This window comes from Haliotis rufescens, unplaced genomic scaffold, assembly GCF_023055435.1.
Source record: "Haliotis rufescens isolate VD_foot unplaced genomic scaffold, xgHalRufe1.0.p SCAF_78, whole genome shotgun sequence".
Classification (NCBI taxonomy): domain Eukaryota; kingdom Metazoa; phylum Mollusca; class Gastropoda; order Lepetellida; family Haliotidae; genus Haliotis; species Haliotis rufescens.
The window spans coordinates 888,376-912,777 of record NW_025964370.1 but is presented as its reverse complement, the minus strand read 5'-3'; the positions used below and the strand labels follow the sequence as shown (position 1 = coordinate 912,777).

Sequence of the window (24,402 nt, the reverse complement as noted above, 5' to 3'; positions counted from 1 at the left end):
TGAAAGTGAGTGAGTGAGTGTGATAGTGTGAATGTGAGTGAGTGTGAGAGTGAGTGAGTGAGTGAGTGTGAAAGTGAGTGAGTGAGTGTAAGAGCCAGCCACTTGGCGACAGTCACCACCTTCTCTGAAGCTGCAGGAGATACACCCAATAGTGTCACACATCATATGTTCAGTGAGTGAGTGAGTGAGTGAGTGAGTGTGAGAGCCAGCCACTTGGCGACAGTCACCACCTTCTCTGTAGCTGCAGGAGATACACGCAATAGTGTCACACATTATATGTTCAGTGAGTGAGTGAGTGAGTGAGTGAGTGAGTGTGAGAGCCAGCCACTTGGCGACAGTCACCACCTTCTCTGAAGCTGCAGGAGATACACGCAATAGTGTCACACATCATATGTTCAGTGAGTGAGTGAGTGAGTGAGTGAGTGACTGATTGTGAGAGTGTGAGAGCCAGCCACTTGGCGACAGTCACAACCTTCCCTGTAGCTGCAGGAGATACACGCAATAGTGTCACACATTATATGTTCAGTGAGTGAGTGAGTGAGTGAGTGAGTGAGTGTGAGAGCCAGCCACTTGGCGACAGTCACCACCTTCTCTGTAGCTGCAGGAGATACACGCAATAGTGTCACACATTATATGTTCAGTGAGTGAGTGAGTGAGTGAGTGAGTGTGAGAGCCAGCCACTTGGCGACAGTCACCACCTTCTCTGTAGCTGCAGGAGATACACGCAATAGTGTCACACATCATATGTTCAGTGAGTGAGTGAGTGAGTGAGTGAGTGAGTGAGTGAGTGTGAGAGCCAGCCACTTGGCGACAGTCACCACCTTCTCTGAAGCTGCAGGAGATACACCCAATAGTGTCACACATCATATGTTCAGTGAGTGAGTGAGTGAGTGAGTGAGTGAGTGAGTGAGTGAGTGAGTGAGTGACTGATTGTGAGAGTGTGAGAGCCAGCCACTTGGCGACAGTCACCACCTTCTCTGTAGCTGCAGGAGATACACGCAATAGTGTCACACATCATATGTTCAGTGAGTGAGTGAGTGAGTGAGTGAGTGACTGATTGTGAGAGTGTGAGAGCCAGCCCATTGGCAACAGTCACTACCTTCCCTGTAGCTGCAGGAGATACACGCAATAGTGTCACGCATCATATGTTCAGTGAGTGAGTGAGTGAGTGTGAATATGAATGTGAATGTGAGTGTGTGAAAGAGAGTGAGAGTGTGAAAGTAAGTGAGTGTGAGTGTGAGAGTGTGAATGTGAGTGAGTGTGAGTGTGAAAGTGAGTGAGTGAGTGAGTGAGTGTGAAAGTGTGAATGTGAGTGAGTGAGTGTGAGTGTGAATGTGAGTGAGTGTGAGTGTGAAAGTGAGTGAGTGTGATAGTGTGAATGTGAGTGAGTGTGAGAGTGAGTGAGTGAGTGAGTGTGAAAGTGAGTGTGAAAGTGAGTGAGTGTGAAAGTGAGTGAGTGAGTGAGTGTGAGAGTGTGAATGTGAGTGAGTGTGAAAATGAGTGAGTGAGTGTGATAGTGTGAATGTGAGTGAGTGTGAAAGTGAGTGAGTGTGAGTGTGAGAGTGTGAATGTGATTGAGTGAGTGTGAGAGTGTGAAAGTGAGTGAGTGAGTGAGTGTGAAAGTGTGAATGTGAGTGAGTGTGAGTGTGAATGTGAGTGAGTGTGAGTGTGAAAGTGAGTGAGTGAGTGTGATAGTGAGAATGTGAGTGAGTGTGAGAGTGAGTGAGTGAGTGAGTGAGTGTGAAAGTGAGTGAGTGTGAAAGTGAGTGAGTGAGTGAGTGTGAGAGTGTGAATGTGAGTGAGCGTGAACGTGAACGTGAGTGAGTGAGTGAGTGTGATAGTGTGAATGTGAGTGAGTGTGAAAGTGAGTGAGTGAGTGAGTGTGAGAGTGTGAATGTGAGTGAGTGTGAGTGTGAAAGTGAGTGTGAGAGTGTGAATGTGAGTGAGTGTGACTGTGAAAGTGAGTGAGTGAGTGAGTGAGTGTGAGAGTGTGAATGTGAGTGAGTGTGAGAGTGTGAAAGTGAGTGAGTGTGATAGTGTGAATGTGAGTGAGTGTGAGAGTGTGAAAGTTAGTGAGTGTGAGTGTGAAAGTGAGTGTGAGGGTGAAAGTGAGTGTGAAAGTGTGAATGTGAGTGAGTGAGTGTGAGTGTGAATGTGAGTGAGTGTTAGTGTGAAAGTGAGTGAGTGAGTGTGATAGTGTGAATGTGAGTGAGTGTGAGAGTGAGTGAGTGAGTGAGTGTGAAAGTGAGTGAGTGAGTGTAAGAGCCAGCCACTTGGCGACAGTCACCACCTTCTCTGAAGCTGCAGGAGATACACCCAATAGTGTCACACATCATATGTTCAGTGAGTGAGTGAGTGAGTGAGTGAGTGTGAGAGCCAGCCACTTGGCGACAGTCACCACCTTCTCTGTAGCTGCAGGAGATACACGCAATAGTGTCACACATTATATGTTCAGTGAGTGAGTGAGTGAGTGAGTGAGTGAGTGTGAGAGCCAGCCACTTGGCGACAGTCACCACCTTCTCTGAAGCTGCAGGAGATACACGCAATAGTGTCACACATCATATGTTCAGTGAGTGAGTGAGTGAGTGAGTGAGTGACTGATTGTGAGAGTGTGAGAGCCAGCCACTTGGCGACAGTCACAACCTTCCCTGTAGCTGCAGGAGATACACGCAATAGTGTCACACATCATATGTTCAGTGAGTGAGTGAGTGAGTGAGTGAGTGAGTGAGTGAGTGACTGATTGTGAGAGTGTGAGAGCCAGCCCATTGGCGACAGTCACTACCTTCCCTGTAGCTGCAGGAGATACACGCAATAGTGTCACGCATCATATGTTCAGTGAGTGAGTGAGTGAGTGTGAATATGAATGTGAATGTGAGTGTGTGAAAGAGAGTGAGAGTGTGAAAGTAAGTGAGTGTGAGTGTGAGAGTGTGAGTGTGAGAGTGTGAATGTGAGTGAGTGAGTGTGAGAGTGTGAAAGTGAGTGAGTGTGAAAGTGTGAATGTGAGTGAGTGAGTGTGAGTGTGAATGTGAGTGAGTGTGAAAGTGAGTGAGTGAGTGTGATAGTGTGAATGTGAGTGAGTGTGAGAGTGAGTGAGTGAGTGAGTGTGAAAGTGAGTGAGTGTGAAAGTGAGTGAGTGAGTGAGTGAGTGAGTGTGAGAGTGTGAATGTGACTGAGTGTGAAAGTGAGTGAGTGAGTGTGATAGTGTGAATGTGAGTGAGTGTGAAAGTGAGTGAGTGAGTGTGAAAGTGAGTGTGAGAGTGTGAAAGTGAGTGAGTGTGAGGGTGTGAATATGAGTGAGTGTGAGAGTGTGAAAGTGAGTGAGTGAGTGTGAGAGTGTGAAAGTGAATGAGTGTGAGTGTGAAAGTGAGTGTGAAAGTGAATGTGTGAGTGTGAGTGTGAATGTGAGTGAGTGAGTGAGTGAGTGAGTGATTGAGTGAGTGTGAAAGTGAGTGTGAGAGTGTGAAAGTGAGTGAGTGAGTGTGAGTGTGTGAGTGTGTGAGTGAGTGTGAGAGTGTGAAAGTGAGTGAGTGTGAGTGTGAAAGTGAGTGTGAGAGTGTGAATGTGAGTGAGTGTGAGAGTGTGAAAGTGAGTGAGTTAGTGAGTGTGAGAGTGTGAAAGTGAGTGAGTGTGATTGTGAGTGAGTGAGTGAGTGTGAGTGTGAGTGTGTGAGTGTGAGTGTGAAAGTGAAAGTGAGTGTGTGAGTGTGAGAGTGTGAAAGTGAGTGAGTGAGTGAGTGTGTGAAAGTGAGTGAGTGAGTGAGAGTGTGAAAGTGAGTGAGTGTGAGTGTGAAAGTGAGTGTGAGAGTGTGAATGTGAGTGAGTGTGAGAGTGTGAAAGTGAGTGAGTTAGTGAGTGTGAGAGTGTGAAAGTGAGTGAGTGTGATTGTGAGTGTGAGTGTGAGTGTGAGTGTGTGAGTGTGAGTGTGAAAGTGAAAGTGAGTGTGTGAGTGTGAGAGTGTGAAAGTGAGTGAGTGAGTGTGAGTGTGTGTGAAAGTGGGTGTGTGAGTGAGTGTGAGAGTGTGAAAGTGAGTGAGTGTGAGTGTGAAAGCGAGTGTGAGAGTGAAAGTGAGTGAGTGAGTGAGTGTGTGAAAGTGAGTTAGTGTGAGAATGAAAGTGAGTGTGAAAGTGAATGTGTGAGTGTGATTGTGAGTGAGTGAGTGAGTGTGTGAGTGTGAGTGTGAGTGTGTGAGTGAGTGTGAAAGTGAGTGTGTGAGTGAGTGTGAGAGTGTGAATGTGAGTGAGTGAGTGTGAGTGTGAATGTGAGTGAGTGAGTGAGTGTGATAGTGTGAAAGTGAGTGAGTGAGTGTGAATGTTAGTGAGTGAGTCTGAGTGTGAAAGTGAGTGTGTGTGTGAGTGAGTGAGAGTGTGAAAGTGAGTGAGTGTGAGTGTGAAAGTGAGTGTGAGAGTGAAAGTGAGTGAGTGAGTGTGTGAAAGTCAGTGAGTGTGAGTGTGAAAGTGAGTGTGAGAGTGTGAATGTGAGTGAGTGTGAGAGTGTGAAAGTGAGTGAGTGAGTGAGTGAGTATGAGAGTGTGAAAGTGAGTGAGTGTGAGTGTGAAAGTGTGTTTGAAAGTGAATGTGTGAGTGTGATTGTGAGTGAGTGAGTGTGTGAGTGTGAGTGTGAGAGTGTGTGAGTGAGTGTGAGAGTGTGAAAGTGAGTGAGTGAGTGAGTGTGAGTGTGTGTGAAAGTGGGTGTGTGAGTGAGTGTGAGAGTGTGAAAGTGAGTGAGTGTGAGTGTGAAAGCGAGTGTGAGAGTGAAAGTGAGTGAGTGAGTGTGTGAAAGTGAGTGAGTGTGAGAATGAAAGTGAGTTTGTGAGTGTGAATGTGAGTGAGTGAGTGTGAGTGTGAATCTGAGTGAGTGAGTGTGATAGTGTGAAAGTGAAAGTGAGTGTGTGAGTGTGAGAGTGTGAAAGTGAGTGAGTGAGTGTGAGTGTGTGTGAAAGTGGGTGTGTGAGTGAGTGTGAGAGTGTGAAAGTGAGTGAGTGTGAGTGTCAAAGCGAGTGTGAGAGTGAAAGTGAGTGAGTGAGTGAGTGTGTGAAAGTGAGTGAGTGTGAGAATGAAAGTGAGTGTGAAAGTGAATGTGTGAGTGTGATTGTGAGTGAGTGAGTGTGTGAGTGTGAGTGTGAGTGTGAGTGTGTGAGTGAGTGTGAGAGTGTGAATGTGAGTGAGTGTGAGTGTGAATGTGAGTGAGTGAGTGTGATAGTGTGAAAGTGAGTGAGTGAGTGTGAATGTTCGTGAATGAGTCTGAGTGTGAAAGTGAGTGTGTGAGTGAGTGAGTGAGAGTGTGAAAGTGAGTGAGTGTGAGTGTGAAAGTGAGTGTTAGAGTGAAAGTGAGTGAGTGAGTGAGTGTGTGAAAGTCAGTGAGTGTGAAAGTGAGTGTGAGAGTGTGAATGTGAGTGAGTGTGAGAGTGTGAAAGTGAGTGAGTTAGTGAGTGAGTATGAGAGTGTGAAAGTGAGTGAGTGTGAGTGTGAAAGTGTGTTTGAAAGTGAATGTGTGAGTGTGATTGTGAGTGAGTGAGTGAGTGTGTGAAAGTGAGTGAGTGTGAGAATGAAAGTGAGTTTGTGAGTGTGAATGTGAGTGAGTGAGTGTGAGTGTGAATCTGAGTGAGTGAGTGAGTGTGATAGTGTGAAAGTGAGTGAGTGAGTGTGAATGTTCGTGAATGAGTCTGAGTGTGAAAGTGAGTGTGTGAGTGAGTGAGTGAGAGTGTGAAAGTGAGTGAGTGTGAGTGTGAAAGTGAGTGTTAGAGTGAAAGTGAGTGAGTGAGTGAGTGTGTGAAAGTCAGTGAGTGTGAAAGTGAGTGTGAGAGTGTGAATGTGAGTGAGTGTGAGAGTGTGAAAGTGAGTGAGTTAGTGAGTGAGTATGAGAGTGTGAAAGTGAGTGAGTGTGAGTGTGAAAGTGTGTTTGAAAGTGAATGTGTGAGTGTGATTGTGAGTGAGTGAGTGAGTGTGTGAAAGTGAGTGAGTGTGAGAATGAAAGTGAGTTTGTGAGTGTGAATGTGAGTGAGTGAGTGTGAGTGTGAATCTGAGTGAGTGAGTGAGTGTGATAGTGTGAAAGTGAGTGAGTGTGAATGTTAGTGAGTGAGTCTGAGTGTGAAAGTGAGTGTGTGAATGAGTGAGTGAGAGTGTGAAAGTGAGTGAGTGTGAGTGTGAAAGTGAGTGTGAGTGTGAAAGTGAGTAAGTGAGTGTGTGAAAGTGAGTGAGTGTGAGTGTGAACGTGAGTGAGTGTGAATGTGAGTGAGTGTGATGGTGTGAAAGTGAGTGAGTGTGAAAGTGAGTGAGTGTGAAAGTGAGTGAGTGTGAGAGTGTGAAAGTGAGTGAGTGTGAAAGTGAGTGTGAGTGTGAAAGTGAGTGAGTGTGTGAAAGTGAGTGTGAGAGTGTGAATGTAACTGTGAGAGTGAGTGAGTGTGTGAAAGTGAGTGAATGTGAGAGTGTGAATGTAAGTGTGAGAGTGTGAAAGTGAGTGAGTGTGAGTGTGAAAGTGAGTGTGAGAGTGTGAAAGTGAATGTGTGAGTGTGAATGTGAGTGAGTGAGTGAGTGTGAGTATGAGTGTGTGAGTGAGTGTGAGAGTGAGTGTGAAAGTGAGTGTGAGAGTGTGAAAGTGAGTGAGTGAGTGAGTGAGTGAGTGTGAGTGTGAGTGTGAAAGTGAGTGTGAGTGTGAAAGTGAGTGAGTGAGTGAGTGTGTGAAAGTGAGTGAGTGAGTGAGTGTGTGAAAGTGAGTGAGTGTGAGTGTGAAAGTGAGTGTGAGAGTGTGAATGTGAGTGAGTGTGAGAGTGTGAATGTGAGTGAGTGAGTGAGTGAGTGTGAGAGTGTGAAAGTGAGTGTGAGAGTGTGAATGTGAGTGAGTGTGAGAGTGTGAATGTGAGTGAGTGAGTGAGTGTGAAAGTGTGAAAGTGAGTGTGTGAGTGTTAATGTGAGTGATTGAGTGAGTGTGAGAGTGAATGTTAGTTAGTGAGTGAGTGTGTGAGTGTGAAAGTGAGTGAGTGAGAGTGAATGTGAGTGAGTGAGTGAGTGCTCGTGAATGTGAGTGAGTGAGTGAGTGAGTGTGAGACTGTGAGAGCCAGCCACTTGGTGAGATCCACAACCTACTCTGTAGCTGAGTGTGAGAGTGTGAAAGTGAGTGAGTGTGAGTGTGAAAGTGAGTGTGAGAGTGTGAAAGTGAATGTGTGAATGTGAATGAGTGAGTGAGTGAGTGTGAGATTGAGTGTGAAAGTGAGTGTGAGAGTGTGAAAGTGAGTGAGTTAGTGTGAGTGTGAGTGTGTGAGTGAGAGTGTGAAAGTGAGTGAGTGTGAGTGTGAGTGTGAGAGTGTGAAAGTGAGTGAGTGTGAGTGTGAAAGTAAGTGTGAGAGTGAAAGTGAGTGAGTGAATGAGTGTGAAAGTGAGTGAGTGTGAGTGTGAAAGTGAGTGTGAGAGTGTGAAAGTGAGTGAGTGTGAGAATGTGAATGTGAGTGAGTGTGAGAGTGTGAAAGTGACTGTGAGACTGTGAAAGTGAGTGAGTGTGAGTGTGCAAGTGAGTGTGAAAGTGAATGTGTGAGTGTGAATGTGAGTGAGTGAGTGAGAGTGTGAAAGTGAGTGAGTGTGAGTGTGAGAGTGAGAGTGTGAAAATGAGTGAGTGTGAGAATGTGAATGTGAGTGAGTGTGAGAGTGTGAAAGTGACTGAGTGAGTGTGAGACTGTGAAAGTGAGTGAGTGTGAGTGTGCAAGTGAGTGTGAAAGTGAATGTGTGAGTGTGAATGTGAGTGAGTGAGTGTGTGAGTGTGAGTGTGAAAGTGCGTGTGTGAGTGAGTGTGAGAGTGTGAAAGTGAGTGAGTGAGTGAGTGAGTGAGTGTGAGTGTGAGTGTGAAAGTGGGTGTGTGAGTGAGTGTGAGAGTGTGAAAGTGAGTGAGTGAGTGAGTGTGAGTGTGAGTGTGTGAGTGAGTGTGAGAGTGTGAAAGTGAGTGAGTGTGAGAGTGAAAGTGAGTGAGTGAGTGAGTGTGTGAAAGTGAGTGAGTGTGAGAATGAAAGTGAGTTTGTGAGTGTGAATGTGAGTGAGTGAGTGTGAGTGTGAATGTGAGTGAGTGTGATAGTGTGAAAGTGAGTGAGTGAGTGTGAATGTTAGTGAGTCTGAGTGTGAAAGTGAGTGTGTGAGTGAGTGAGTGAGAGTGTGAAAGTGAGTGAGTGTGAGTGTGAAAGTGAGTGTGAGTCTGAAAGTGAGTAAGTGAGTGTGTAAAAGTGAGTGAGTGTGAGTGTGAATGTGAGTGAGTGAGTGTGAATGTGAGTGAGTGAGTGAGTGTGATAGTGTGAAAGTGAGAGTGTGAAAGTGAGTGAGTGAATCTGAGTGTGAACTCGAGTGAGTCAGTGAGTGTGAGAGTGTGAGAGTCAGTGTGAAAGTGAGTGTGAGTGTGAAAGTGAGTGAGTGAGTGTGTGAAAGTGAGTGAGTGTGAGAGTGTGAAAGTGAGTGTGAGTGTGAAAGTGAGTGAGTGAGTGTGTGAAAGTGAGTGAGTGTGAGAGTGTGAATGTTAGTGTGAGAGTGTGAAAGTGAGTGAGTGTGAGTGTGAATGTGAGTGAGTGAGTGTGAATGTGAGTGAGTGAGTGAGTGTGATAGTGTGAAAGTGAGAGTGTGAAAGTGAGTGAGTGAATCTGAGTGTGAACTCGAGTGAGTCAGTGAGTGTGAGAGTGTGAGAGTCAGTGTGAAAGTGAGTGTGAGTGTGAAAGTGAGTGAGTGAGTGTGTGAAAGTGAGTGAGTGAGTGTGAAAGTGAGTGAGTGTGAGAGTGTGAATGTAAGTGTGAGAGTGTGAAAGTGAGTGAGTGTGAGTGTGAGAGTGTGAAAGTGAATGTGTGAGTGTGAATGTGAGTGAGTGTGAGTATGAGTGTGAAAGTAAGTGTGAGAGTGAAAGTGAGTGAGTGAGTGTGAAAGTGAGTGTGTGAGTGTGAAAGTGAGTGTGAGAGTGTGAAAGTGAGTGAGTGTGAGAATGTGAATGTGAGTGAGTGTGAGAGTGTGAAAGTGACTGAGTGAGTGTGAGAGTGTGAAAGTGACTGAGTGAGTGTGAGACTGTGAAAGTGAGTGAGTGTGAGTGTGCAAGTGAGTGTGAAAGTGAATGTGTCAGTGTGAATGTGAGTGAGTGAGTGAGTGTGTGAGTGTGAGTGTGAAAGTGAGTGTGTGAGTGAGTGTGAGAGTGTGAAAGTGAGTGTGCAAGTGAGTGTGAAAGTGAATGTGTCAGTGTGAATGTGAGTGAGTGAGTGAGTGTGTGAGTGTGAGTGTGAAAGTGAGTATGTGAGTGAGTGTGAGAGTGTGAAAGTGAGTGAGTGAGTGAGTGAGTGAGTGTGAGTGTGAGTGTGAAAGTGGGTGTGTGAGTGAGTGTGAGAGTGTGAAAGTGAGTGAGTGAGTGAGTGTGAGTGTGAGTGTGAGTGAGTGTGAGAGTGTGAAAGTGAGTGAGTGTGAGAGTGAAAGTGAGTGAGTGAGTGAGTGTGTGAAAGTGAGTGAGTGTGAGAATGAAAGTGAGTTTGTGAGTGTGAATGTGAGTGAGTGAGTGTGAGTGTGAATGTGAGTGAGTGTGATAGTGTGAAAGTGAGTGAGTGAGTGTGAAAGTGAGTGTGTGAGTGAGTGAGTGAGAGTGTGAAAGTGAGTGAGTGTGAGTGTGAAAGTGAGTGTGAGTCTGAAAGTGAGTAAGTGGGTGTGTGAAAGTGAGTGAGTGTGAGTGTGAATGTGAGTGAGTGAGTGTGAATGTGAGTGAGTGAGTGAGTGTGATAGTGTGAAAGTGAGAGTGTGAAAGTGAGTGAGTGAATCTGAGTGTGAACTCGAGTGAGTCAGTGAGTGTGAGAGTGTGAGAGTCAGTGTGAAAGTGAGTGTGAGTGTGAAAGTGAGTGAGTGAGTGTGTGAAAGTGAGTGAGTGTGAGAGTGTGAAAGTGAGTGTGAGTGTGAAAGTGAGTGAGTGAGTGTGTGAAAGTGAGTGAGTGTGAGAGTGTGAATGTTAGTGTGAGAGTGTGAAAGTGAGTGAGTGTGAGTGTGAATGTGAGTGTGAGAGTGTGAAAGTGAATGTGTGAATGTGAATGAGTGAGTGAGTGAGTGTGAGATTGAGTGTGAAAGTGAGTGTGAGAGTGTGAAAGTGAGTGAGTTAGTGTGAGTGTGAGTGTGTGAGTGAGAGTGTGAAAGTGAGTGAGTGTGAGTGTGAGTGTGAGAGTGTGAAAGTGAGTGAGTGTGAGTGTGAAAGTAAGTGTGAGAGTGAAAGTGAGTGAGTGAGTGAGTGTGAAAGTGAGTGAGTGTGAGTGTGAAAGTGAGTGTGAGAGTGTGAAAGTGAGTGAGTGTGAGAATGTGAATGTGAGTGAGTGTGAGAGTGTGAAAGTGACTGAGTGAGTGTGAGACTGTGAAAGTGAGTGTGTAAAAGTGAGTGAGTGTGAGTGTGAATGTGAGTGAGTGAGTGTGAATGTGAGTGAGTGAGTGAGTGTGATAGTGTGAAAGTGAGAGTGTGAAAGTGAGTGAGTGAATCTGAGTGTGAACTCGAGTGAGTCAGTGAGTGTGAGAGTGTGAGAGTCAGTGTGAAAGTGAGTGTGAGTGTGAAAGTGAGTGAGTGAGTGTGTGAAAGTGAGTGAGTGTGAGAGTGTGAATGTTAGTGTGAGAGTGTGAAAGTGAGTGAGTGTGAGTGTGAATGTGAGTGAGTGAGTGTGAATGTGAGTGAGTGAGTGAGTGTGATAGTGTGAAAGTGAGAGTGTGAAAGTGAGTGAGTGAATCTGAGTGTGAACTCGAGTGAGTCAGTGAGTGTGAGAGTGTGAGAGTCAGTGTGAAAGTGAGTGTGAGTGTGAAAGTGAGTGAGTGAGTGTGTGAAAGTGAGTGAGTGTGAGAGTGTGAATGTTAGTGTGAGAGTGTGAAAGTGAGTGAGTGAGTGTGAAAGTGAGTGAGTGTGAGAGTGTGAATGTAAGTGTGAGAGTGTGAAAGTGAGTGAGTGTGAGTGTGAGAGTGTGAAAGTGAATGTGTGAGTGTGAATGTGAGTGAGTGTGAGTATGAGTGTGAAAGTAAGTGTGAGAGTGAAAGTGAGTGAGTGAGTGTGAAAGTGAGTGTGTGAGTGTGAAAGTGAGTGTGAGAGTGTGAAAGTGAGTGAGTGTGAGAATGTGAATGTGAGTGAGTGTGAGAGTGTGAAAGTGACTGAGTGAGTGTGAGAGTGTGAAAGTGACTGAGTGAGTGTGAGACTGTGAAAGTGAGTGAGTGTGAGTGTGCAAGTGAGTGTGAAAGTGAATGTGTCAGTGTGAATGTGAGTGAGTGAGTGAGTGTGTGAGTGTGAGTGTGAAAGTGAGTATGTGAGTGAGTGTGAGAGTGTGAAAGTGAGTGAGTGAGTGAGTGAGTGAGTGTGAGTGTGAGTGTGAAAGTGGGTGTGTGAGTGAGTGTGAGAGTGTGAAAGTGAGTGAGTGAGTGAGTGTGAGTGTGAGTGTGAGTGAGTGTGAGAGTGTGAAAGTGAGTGAGTGTGAGAGTGAAAGTGAGTGAGTGAGTGAGTGTGTGAAAGTGAGTGAGTGTGAGAATGAAAGTGAGTTTGTGAGTGTGAATGTGAGTGAGTGAGTGTGAGTGTGAATGTGAGTGAGTGTGATAGTGTGAAAGTGAGTGAGTGAGTGTGAATGTTAGTGAGTGAGTCTGAGTGTGAAAGTGAGTGTGTGAGTGAGTGAGTGAGAGTGTGAAAGTGAGTGAGTGTGAGTGTGAAAGTGAGTGTGAGTCTGAAAGTGAGTAAGTGGGTGTGTGAAAGTGAGTGAGTGTGAGTGTGAATGTGAGTGAGTGAGTGTGAATGTGAGTGAGTGAGTGAGTGTGATAGTGTGAAAGTGAGAGTGTGAAAGTGAGTGAGTGAATCTGAGTGTGAACTCGAGTGAGTCAGTGAGTGTGAGAGTGTGAGAGTCAGTGTGAAAGTGAGTGTGAGTGTGAAAGTGAGTGAGTGAGTGTGTGAAAGTGAGTGAGTGTGAGAGTGTGAAAGTGAGTGTGAGTGTGAAAGTGAGTGAGTGAGTGTGTGAAAGTGAGTGAGTGTGAGAGTGTGAATGTTAGTGTGAGAGTGTGAAAGTGAGTGAGTGTGAGTGTGAATGTGAGTGAGTGAGTGTGAATGTGAGTGAGTGAGTGAGTGTGATAGTGTGAAAGTGAGAGTGTGAAAGTGAGTGAGTGAATCTGAGTGTGAACTCGAGTGAGTCAGTGAGTGTGAGAGTGTGAGAGTCAGTGTGAAAGTGAGTGTGAGTGTCAAAGTGAGTGAGTGAGTGTGAGAGTGTGAATGTTAGTGTGAGAGTGTGAAAGTGAGTGAGTGAGTGTGAAAGTGAGTGAGTGTGAGAGTGTGAATGTAAGTGTGAGAGTGTGAAAGTGAGTGAGTGTGAGTGTGAGAGTGTGAAAGTGAATGTGTGAGTGTGAATGTGAGTGAGTGTGAGTATGAGTGTGAAAGTGAGTGTGAGAGTGTGAAAGTGAGTGAGTGAGTGTGAGTGTGAAAGTGAGTGTGAGTGTGAAAGTGAGTGAGTGAGTGTGAGTGTGAAAGTGAGTGAGTGTGTGAAAGTGAGTATGAGTGTGAAAGTGAGTATGAGTGTGAAAGTGAGTGTGAGAGTGTGAAAGTGAGTGAGTGAGTGTGAGTGTGAAAGTGAGTGAGTGTGTGAAAGTGAGTGTGAGTGTGAAAGTGAGTGTGAGAGTGTGAATGTGAGTGAGTGGGAGAGTGTGAAAGTGAGTGAGTGTGAGAGTGTGAATGTGAGTGAGTGAGTGTGAGATTGTGAAAGTGAGTGTGTGAGTGTTAATGTGAGTGATTGAGTGAGTGTGAGAGTGAATGTTAGTGGGTGAGTGAGTGTGTGAGAGTGTGAAAGTGAGTGAGTGAGTGAGTGTGAATGTGAGTGAGTGAGTGAGTGCGTGTGAATGTGAGTGAGTGAGTGAGTGTGAGACTGTGAGAACCAGCCACTTGGTGAGATCCACAACCTACTCTGTAGCTGAGTGTGAGAGTGTGAAAGTGAGTGAGTGTGAGTGTGAAAGTGAGTGTGAGAGTGAGAGTGTGAAAGTGAATGTGTGAGTGTGAATGTGAATGAGTGAGTGAGTGAGTGTGAGAGTGAGTGTGAAAGTGAGTGTGAAAGTGAGTGAGTGAGTGTGAGTGTGAGTGTGTGAGTGAGTGAGTGAGTGAGAGTGTGAAAGTGAGTGAGTGTGAGTGTGAAAGTGAGTGTGAGAGTGAAAGTGAGTGAGTGAGTGAGTGTGTGAAAGTGAGTGAGTGTGAGTGTGAAAGTAAGTGTGAGAGTGTGAATGTGAGTGAGTGGGAGAGTGTGAAAGTGAGTGAGTGAGTGAGTGTGAGAGTGTGAATGTGAGTGAGTGAGTGTGAGAGTGTGAATGTGAGTGAGTGAGTGTGTGAGAGTGTGAAAGTGAGTGAGTGAGTTTGTGAGTGAGTGTGAGAGTAAAAGTTAGTGACAATGTGAAAGTCAGTCAGTGAGTGAGAGTGTGAAAGTGAGTGAGTGAGTGTGTGTGTGTGTGAGTGTGTGAGTGTGAATGTGAGTGAGTGAGTGAGTGAGTGTGTGAGAGTGTGAAAGTGAGTGAGTGAGTTTGTGAGTGAGTTTGTGAGTGAGTGTGAGAGTAAAAGTTAGTGACAATTTGAAAGTCAGTCAGTGAGAGAGTGAGAAAAGGAGTGAGTGAGTGAGTGAGTGAGTGAGAGTGTGTGAGTGTGTGAGAGTGTGTGAAAGTGAGTGAGTGAGTGAGTGTTTTTCTGCCAACCCCATTATAAAGGGGACTCCAGAACTGGGCTTCACACAATGTACTTATTGGGAGTTAATCCCAGGCCTTCAGCTGGGAAGAGTGAACCACCCCCTCCCTCACAGACAACAGTTCATGTCATACGTACAGTCAATAGTTGGAGAATCCCACGACAGCGCCAGAGACTTGCCGATCTGCAACAGATGGTCGACAGTGATGCTCTCCACACCGAGGCTCTGGGCCAGGGCAGGGGTCAATGTCAAGGCCACATCAGTATGCAGATAGTAGAGGTTGAGATTCTTCTGCAGCAGTTCAGGCGAGATAACTTCCTTTACGAGGGGATCACGCACAATCACTGTCTGGGAGGGAATCTTCAGCTGTACAGATCCTGAAACACAGCAACCATACAATAATATACTGACACAGAGGATTGTGTATGTACAGATCCATGTAATACAACCATACAATTATATACTGACACAGAGGATTGTGTATGTACATATCAATGTATTACAACATGCATACAATTATATACTGACACAGAGGCCAGAATCTTGTATGTACAGATCCATGTAATAAAACATCCATACAAATATATACTGACACAGAGGCCAGGATCTTGTATGTACAGATCCATGTCATACAACATCCATACAATTATATACTGACACAGAGGCTAGGATCTTGTATGTACATATCAATGTATTACAACACTCATACAATTATATACTGACACAGAGGCCAGGATCTTGTATGTACAGATCCATGTAATAAAACATCCATACAATTATATACTGACACAGAGGCCAGGTTCTTGTATGTACAGATCCATGTTATACAACATCCATACAATTATATACTGACACAGAGGCCAGGATCTTGTATGTACAGATCCATGTAATACAACATCCATACAATTACATACTGACACAGAGCCCAGGATCTTGTATGTACAGATCCATGTAATACAACATCCATACAATTACATACTGACACAGAGGCCAGGATCTTGTATGTACAGATCCATGTCATACAACATCCATACAATTATATACTGACACAGAGGCCAGGATCTTGTATGTACAGATCCATGTCATACAACATCCAAACAATTATATACTGACACAGAGGCCAGGATCTTGTATGTACAGATCCATGTCATACAACATCCATACAATTATATACTGACACAGAGGCCAGGATCTTGTATGTACAGATCCATGTCATACAACATCAATACAATTATATACTGACACAGAGGCCAGGATCTTGTATGTACAGATCCATGTCATACAACATCCATACAATTATATACTGACACAGAGGCCAGGATCTTGTATGTACAGATCCATGTCATACAACATCCATACAATTATATACTGACACAGAGGCCAGGATCTTGTATGTACAGATCCATGTCATACAACATCCATACAATTATATACTGACACAGAGGCCAGGATCTTGTATGTACAGATCCATGTCATACAACAACCATACAATTATATACTGACACAGAGGCCAGGATCTTGTATGTACAGATCCATGTCATACAACATCCATACAATTACATACTGACACAGAGGCCAGGATCTTGTATGTACAGATGCATGTCATACCACATCCATACAATTATATACTGACACAGAGGCCAGGATCTTGTATGTACAGATCCATGTCATACAACAACCATACAATTATATACTGACACAGAGGCCAGGATCTTGTATGTACAGATCCATGTCATACAACATCCATACAATTATATACTGACACAGAGGCCAGGATCTTGTATGTACAGATCCATGTCATACAACATCTATACAATTATATACTGACACAGAGGCTAGGATCTTGTATGTACAGATCCATGTAATACAACATCCATACAATTATATACTGACACAGAGCCCAGGATCTTGTATGTACAGATCCATGTCATACAACATCCATACAATTACATACTGACACAGAGGCCAGGATCTTGTATGTACAGATCCATGTCATACAACATCCATACAATTATATACTGACACAGAGGCCAGGATCTTGTATGTACAGATCCATGTCATACAACATCCATACAATTATATACTGACACAGAGGCCAGGATCTTGTATGTACAGATCCATGTAATATAACATCCATACAATTATATACTGACACAGAGGCCAGGATCTTGTATGTACAGATCCATGTCATACCACATCCATACAATTATATACTGACACAGAGGCCAGGATCTTGTATGTACAGATCCATGTCATACAACAACCATACAATTATATACTGACACAGAGGCCAGGATCTTGTATGTACAGATCCATGTAATACAACATCCATACAATTACATACTGACACAGAGCCCAGGATCTTGTATGTACAGATCCATGTAATACAACATCCATACAATTACATACTGACACAGAGGCCAGGATCTTGTATGTACAGATCCATGTCATACAACATCCATACAATTATATACTGACACAGAGGCCAGGATCTTGTATGTACAGATCCATGTCATACAACATCCATACAATTACATACTGACACAGAGCCCAGGATCTTGTATGTACAGATCCATGTAATACAACATCCATACAATTACATACTGACACAGAGGCCAGGATCTTGTATGTACAGATCCATGTAATACAACATCCATACAATTATATACTGACACAGAGGCCAGGATCTTGTATGTACAGATCCATGTCATACAACAACCATACAATTATATACTGACACAGAGGCCAGGATCTTGTATGTACAGATCCATGTCATACGACATCCATACAATTACATACTGACACAGAGGCCAGGATCTTGTATGTACAGATCCATGTCATACCACATCCATACAATTATATACTGACACAGAGGCCAGGTTCTTGTATGTACAGATCCATGTTATACAACATCCATACAATTATATACTGACACAGAGGCCAGGATCTTGTATGTACAGATCCATGTAATACAACATCCATACAATTACATACTGACACAGAGCCCAGGATCTTGTATGTACAGATCCATGTAATACAACATCCATACAATTACATACTGACACAGAGGCCAGGATCTTGTATGTACAGATCCATGTCATACAACATCCATACAATTATATACTGACACAGAGGCCAGGATCTTGTATGTACAGATCCATGTCATACAACATCCATACAATTATATACTGACACAGAGGCCAGGATCTTGTATGTACAGATCCATGTAATACAACATCCATACAATTATATACTGACACAGAGGCCAGGATCTTGTATGTACAGATCCATGTCATACAACATCCATACAATTATATACTGACACAGAGGCCAGGATCTTGTATGTACAGATCCATGTCATACAACATCCATACAATTATATACTGACACAGAGGCCAGGATCTTGTATGTGCAGATCCATGTCATACAACATCCATACAATTATATACTGACACAGAGGCCAGGATCTTGTATGTACAGATCCATGTAATATAACATCCATACAATTACATACTGACACAGAGCCCAGGATCTTGTATGTACAGATCCATGTCATACAACATCCATACAATTACATACTGACACAGAGGCCAGGATCTTGTATGTACAGATCCATGTCATACAACATCCATACAATTATATACTGACACAGAGGCCAGGATCTTGTATGTACAGATCCATGTCATACAACATCCATACAATTATATACTGACACAGAGGCCAGGATCTTGTATGTACAGATCCATGTCATACAACATCCATACAATTATATACTGACACAGAGGCCAGGATCTTGTATGTACAGATCCATGTCATACAACATCCATACAATTATATACTGACACAGAGGCCAGGATCTTGTATGTACAGATCCATGTAATATAACATCCATACAATTATATACTGACACAGAGGCCAGGATCTTGTATGTACAGATCCATGTCATACAACATCCATACAATTATATACTGACACAGAGGCCAGGATCTTGTATGTACAGATCCATGTAATACAACATCCATACAATTATATACTGACACAGAGGCCAGGATCTTGTATGTACAGATCCATGTCATACAACATCCATACAATTATATACTGACACAGAGGCCAGGATCTTGTATGTACAGATCCATGTCATACAACATCCATACAATTATATACTGACACAGAGGCCAGGATCTTGTATGTACAGATCCATGTAATACAACATCCATACAATTATATACTGACACAGAGGCCAGGATCTTGTATGTACAGATCCATGTAATATAACATCCATACAATTATATACTGACACAGAGGCCAGGATCTTGTATGTACAGATCCATGTCATACAACATCCATACAATTATATACTGACACAGAGGCCAGGATCTTGTATGTACAGATCCATGTCATACAACAACCATACAATTATATACTGACACAGAGGCCAGGATCTTGTATGTACAGATCCATGTTATACAACATCCATACAATTATATACTGACACAGAGCCCAGGATCTTGTATGTACAGATCCATGTAATACAACATCCATACAATTACATACTGACACAGAGGTCAGGATCTTGTATGTACAGATCCATGTAATACAACATCCATACAATTATATACTGACACAGAGGCCAGGATCTTGTATGTACAGATCCATGTCATACAACATCCATACAATTATATACTGACACAGAGGCCAGGATCTTGTATGTACAGATCCATGTCATACAACATCCATACAATTATATACTGACACAGAGGCCAGGATCTTGTATGTACAGATCCATGTCATACAACATCCATACAATTATATACTGACACAGAGGCCAGGATCTTGTATGTACAGATCCATGTCATACAACAACCATACAATTATATACTGACACAGAGGCCAGGATCTTGTATGTACAGATCCATGTCATACAACATCCATACAATTACATACTGACACAGAGGCCAGGATCTTGTATGTACAGATCCATGTCATACCACATCCATACAATTATATACTGACACAGAGGCCAGGTTCTTGTATGTACAGATCCATGTTATACAACATCCATACAATTATATACTGACACAGAGGCCAGGATCTTGTATGTACAGATCCATGTAATACAACATCCATACAATTACATACTGACACAGAGCCCAGGATCTTGTATGTACAGATCCATGTCATACAACATCCATACAATTACATACTGACACAGAGGCCAGGATCTTGTATGTACAGATCCATGTCATACAACATCCATACAATTATATACTGACACAGAGGCCAGGATCTTGTATGTACAGATCCATGTAATACAACATCCATACAATTATATACTGACACAGAGGCCAGGATCTTGTATGTACAGATCCATGTAATATAACATCCATACAATTATATACTGACACAGAGGCCAGGATCTTGTATGTACAGATCCATGTCATACCACATCCATACAATTATATACTGACACAGAGGCCAGGATCTTGTATGTACAGATCCATGTCATACAACAACCATACAATTATATACTGACACAGAGGCCAGGATCTTGTATGTACAGATCCATGTTATACAACATCCATACAATTATATACTGACACAGAGCCCAGGATCTTGTATGTACAGATCCATGTAATACAACATCCATACAATTACATACTGACACAGAGGTCAGGATCTTGTATGTACAGATCCATGTAATACAACATCCATACAATTATATACTGACACAGAGGCCAGGATCTTGTATGTACAGATCCATGTCATACAACATCCATACAATTATATACTGACACAGAGGCCAGGATCTTGTATGTACAGATCCATGTCATACAACATCCATACAATTATATACTGACACAGAGGCCAGGATCTTGTATGTACAGATCCATGTCATACAACATCCATACAATTATATACTGACACAGAGGCCAGGATCTTGTATGTACAGATCCATGTCATACAACAACCATACAATTATATACTGACACAGAGGCCAGGATCTTGTATGTACAGATCCATGTCATACAACATCCATACAATTACATACTGACACAGAGGCCAGGATCTTGTATGTACAGATCCATGTCATACCACATCCATACAATTATATACTGACACAGAGGCCAGGTTCTTGTATGTACAGATCCATGTTATACAACATCCATACAATTATATACTGACACAGAGGCCAGGATCTTGTATGTACAGATCCATGTAATACAACATCCATACAATTACATACTGACACAGAGCCCAGGATCTTGTATGTACAGATCCATGTCATACAACATCCATACAATTACATACTGACACAGAGGCCAGGATCTTGTATGTACAGATCCATGTCATACAACATCCATACAATTATATACTGACACAGAGGCCAGGATCTTGTATGTACAGATCCATGTCATACAACATCCATACAATTATATACTGACACAGAGGCCAGGATCTTGTATGTACAGATCCATGTAATACAACATCCATACAATTATATACTGACACAGAGGCCAGGATCTTGTATGTACAGATCCATGTCATACAACATCCATACAATTATATACTGACACAGAGGCCAGGATCTTGTATGTACAGATCCATGTCATACAACATCCATACAATTATATACTGACACAGAGGCCAGGATCTTGTATGTACAGATCCATGTCATACAACATCCATACAATTATATACTGACACAGAGGCCAGGATCTTGTATGTACAGATCCATGTCATACAACAACCATACAATTATATACTGACACAGAGGCCAGGATCTTGTATGTACAGATCCATGTCATACAACATCCATACAATTACATACTGACACAGAGGCCAGGATCTTGTATGTACAGATCCATGTCATACAACATCCATACAATTATATACTGACACAGAGGCCAGGATCTTGTATGTACAGATCCATGTCATACAACATCCATACAATTATATACTGACACAGAGGCCAGGATCTTGTATGTACAGATCCATGTCATACAACAACCATACAATTATATACTGACACAGAGGCCAGGATCTTGTATGTACAGATCCATGTCATACAACATCCATACAATTACATACTGACACAGAGGCCAGGATCTTGTATGTACAGATCCATGTCATACCACATCCATACAATTATATACTGACACAGAGGCCAGGATCTTGTATGTACAGATCCATGTCATACAACAACCATACAATTATATACTGACACAGAGGCCAGGATCTTGTATGTACAGATCCATGTCATACAACATCCATACAATTATATACTGACACAGAGGCCAGGATCTTGTATGTACAGATCCATGTCATACAACATCCATACAATTATATACTGACACAGAGGCCAGGATCTTGTATGTACAGATCCATGTCATACAACATCCATACAATTATATACTGACACAGAGGCCAGGATCTTGTATGTACAGATCCATGTCATACAACATCCATACAATTATATACTGACACAGAGGCCAGGATCTTGTATGTACAGATCCATGTCATACAACATCTATACAATTATATACTGACACAGAGGCTAGGATCTTGTATGTAGAGATCCATGTAATACAACATCCATACAATTATATACTGACACAGAGCCCAGGATCTTGTATGTACAGATCCATGTCATACAACATCCATACAATTACATACTGACACAGAGGCCAGGATCTTGTATGTACAGATCCATGTAATACAACATCCATACAATTATATACTGACACAGAGGCCAGGATCTTGTATGTACAGATCCATGTCATACAACATCCATACAATTATATACTGACACAGAGGCCAGGATCTTGTATGTACAGATCCATGTAATATAACATCCATACAATTATATACTGACACAGAGGCCAGGATCTTGTATGTACAGATCCATGTCATACAACATCCATACAATTATATACTGACACAGAGGCCAGGATCTTGTATGTACAGATCCATGTAATATAACATCCATACAATTATATACTGACACAGAGGCCAGGATCTTGTATGTACAGATCCATGTCATACAACATCCATACAATTATATACTGACACAGAGGCCAGGATCTTGTATGTACAGATCCATGTAATATAACATCCATACAATTATATACTGACACAGAGGCCAGGATCTTGTATGTACAGATCCATGTCATACAACATCCATACAATTATATACTGACACAGAGGCCAGGATCTTGTATGTACAGATCCATGTAATATAACATCTATACAATTATATACTGACACAGAGGCCAGGATCTTGTATGTACAGATCCATGTCATACAACATCCATACAATTATATACTGACACAGAGGCCAGGATCTTGTATGTACAGATCCATGTCATACAACATCCATACAATTACATACTGACACAGAGGCCAGGATCTTGTATGTACAGATCCATGTAATACAACATCCATACAGTTATATACTGACACAGAGGCCAGGATCTTGTATGTACAGATCCATGTAATATAACATCCATACAATTATATACTGACACAGAGGCCAGGATCTTGTATGTACAGATCCATGTCATACAACATCCATACAGTTATATACTGACACAGAGGCCAGGATCTTGTATGTACAGATCCATGTAATACAACATCCATACAATTATATACTGACACAGAGGCCAGGATCTTGTATGTACAGATACATGTATAGCATACCTACAAACACAAGCAGATACAGTGAGTGGGTGTGTGAAGGAGGGAGGGAGATTGTACTTCAGCTCCAGTGATTTGGACACTAAAAGCTGTATGTAGGACTTGGACCCAAGACATGTAATAAGTCAGTGGCAAAAGTCAGTGGCAAAAGTCAGTGGCAAAAGTCAAATCAACAAATCAAGGCAGACGAACCATAACAACAAATCAAAGCAATACCGTTCATGTTTGGATGAATATATACAATCTGGCCAATAAAACGTTCCAATAAGAAAAGCGCTTGACTAAGTCCTTATAACTCCTGAAAACGTTTCCCTATGATACAGAAGGTATGATGTAAAGACATGCACTGCCCACAATTTCCATTACAAATTTTGATGGTTAGGCCTTATTTGGTTGTAAGAAACTTTGATACTGTAGCCTTGCTTAGCATTTCTATCAGTCAAAAGTCCAACTACTTATACAAATCATCGGTCAAATTGAAATGTTATCGGTCTATGACCACTGACCGAAGGCCATCTGAAACTCAGAGCTATATCAGAAAGTGCCGAAATCAATAGCCTAAAGTGATGCAGGTTTCAGGCGTTTAACACTTTGGTGAAACCCATGAGCACGGGCAAATCTGGGATTCGACCCACCATCATTGGTTTCAGTGAATCGCACCTTACACATCTGTGTCCCCTGTAGATGTAGTAGAATGGTGTGACACATCTATAATACATCTACATGCATACAGACCCATGAAGATCCGGGGTAGAACAGGTCTTCAGCAGCACATGCTTGCCGTAAAAGGCGACTATGCTTGTCGTAAGAGGCGACCAACAGGATTGGTGGTCAGGCTCACTGACTTGGTTGATACAAGTCATCAATCCCAATTGCATGGATTGATGTTCATGATATCACTGGATTGTCTGGTCAAGACTCGATTATTTACAGACCGCCGTCATATAGCTGGAATATTGCTGAGTGCGGTGTTGAACAACAAACAAACAAACAAACAACATGCATAGAGTGGCAGGAGTACCTTTCTTGTTGGTCTGGACAGGCAGGCACTCTTTAGCCCGGAGTTTTCCCAGGATCTGGGTGGCGACTGGACGGAAGAAGTCGAGTATTTCATCCTCCATCGGCACAAACTGGAGGTAGGCAGCAAGCGCTTCCATGTTGCTGAAGTCCGGGTGAGACTGGGAGACAGAGGTAAGGAAGATGAAGATGATGGGGACAGAGTATGGTCAAGGTCAAAGTGTCAAGGTCACCCAGACCCCATAACGCTAGGCATGCTGTTGCTAAGGGGAGTGTACCTACCTTGAAGATGTCCAGTGCCTCGATGAAGAGAGTGTGGATTTCGTTCCTTAACCACTGGTTCCATGGACTGTCTCGATCAACGTCCTCCCGACTAGAGGGCACATCAAAGTCACCTGAGGAGAGAATATTGTGACACATCACTATAACACAGTCACACATCACTACAACACAGTCACACATCACTACAACACAGTCACACAGCACTACAACACAGTCACTCATCACGACAACACAGTCACACATCACAACAACACACTCACACATCACGACAACACAGTCACACATCATTACAACACAGTCACTCATCACTATAACACAGTCACACATCACTACAACACAGTCACACAGCACTACAACACAGTCACTCATCACGACAACACAGTCACTCATCACTATAACACAGTCACACATCACAACAACACAGTCACACATCACAACAACACAGTCACACATCACTACAACACAGTCACACATCACTACAACACAGTCACACATCACTACAACACAGTCACACATCACAACAACAGTCACGGATCACTACAACACAGTCACTCATCACTACAACACAGTCACACATCACTACAACAGTCACACATCACTACAACACAGTCACACATCACGACAACAGTCACATATCACGACAACACATTCACACATCACTACAACAGTCACACATCACGACAACACAGTCACACATCACGACAAGTCACACATCACTACAACACAGTCACACAGCACTACAACACAGTCACACAG

General features: G+C 43.0%; 1 protein-coding gene across 8 annotated transcripts in view; it reads right to left on the bottom strand.

Moving 5' to 3' along the window:
* LOC124119790 (protein NO VEIN-like) overlaps window positions 1-24,402 on the bottom strand; it is an 87,323-nt gene that overhangs the window by 37,177 nt on the left and 25,744 nt on the right. For all 8 annotated transcript variants that reach the window (XM_046482424.2, XM_046482433.2, XM_046482428.2 and 5 more), the window contains 3 exons: window positions 23,647-23,759; window positions 23,369-23,525; window positions 13,791-14,030 (listed from right to left, as the gene is read on the bottom strand). In XM_046482424.2, coding sequence (XP_046338380.2) covers window positions 13,791-14,030; window positions 23,369-23,525; window positions 23,647-23,759 — 510 coding nt within the window. The remainder of the gene's footprint in view (window positions 1-13,790; window positions 14,031-23,368; window positions 23,526-23,646; window positions 23,760-24,402) is intronic.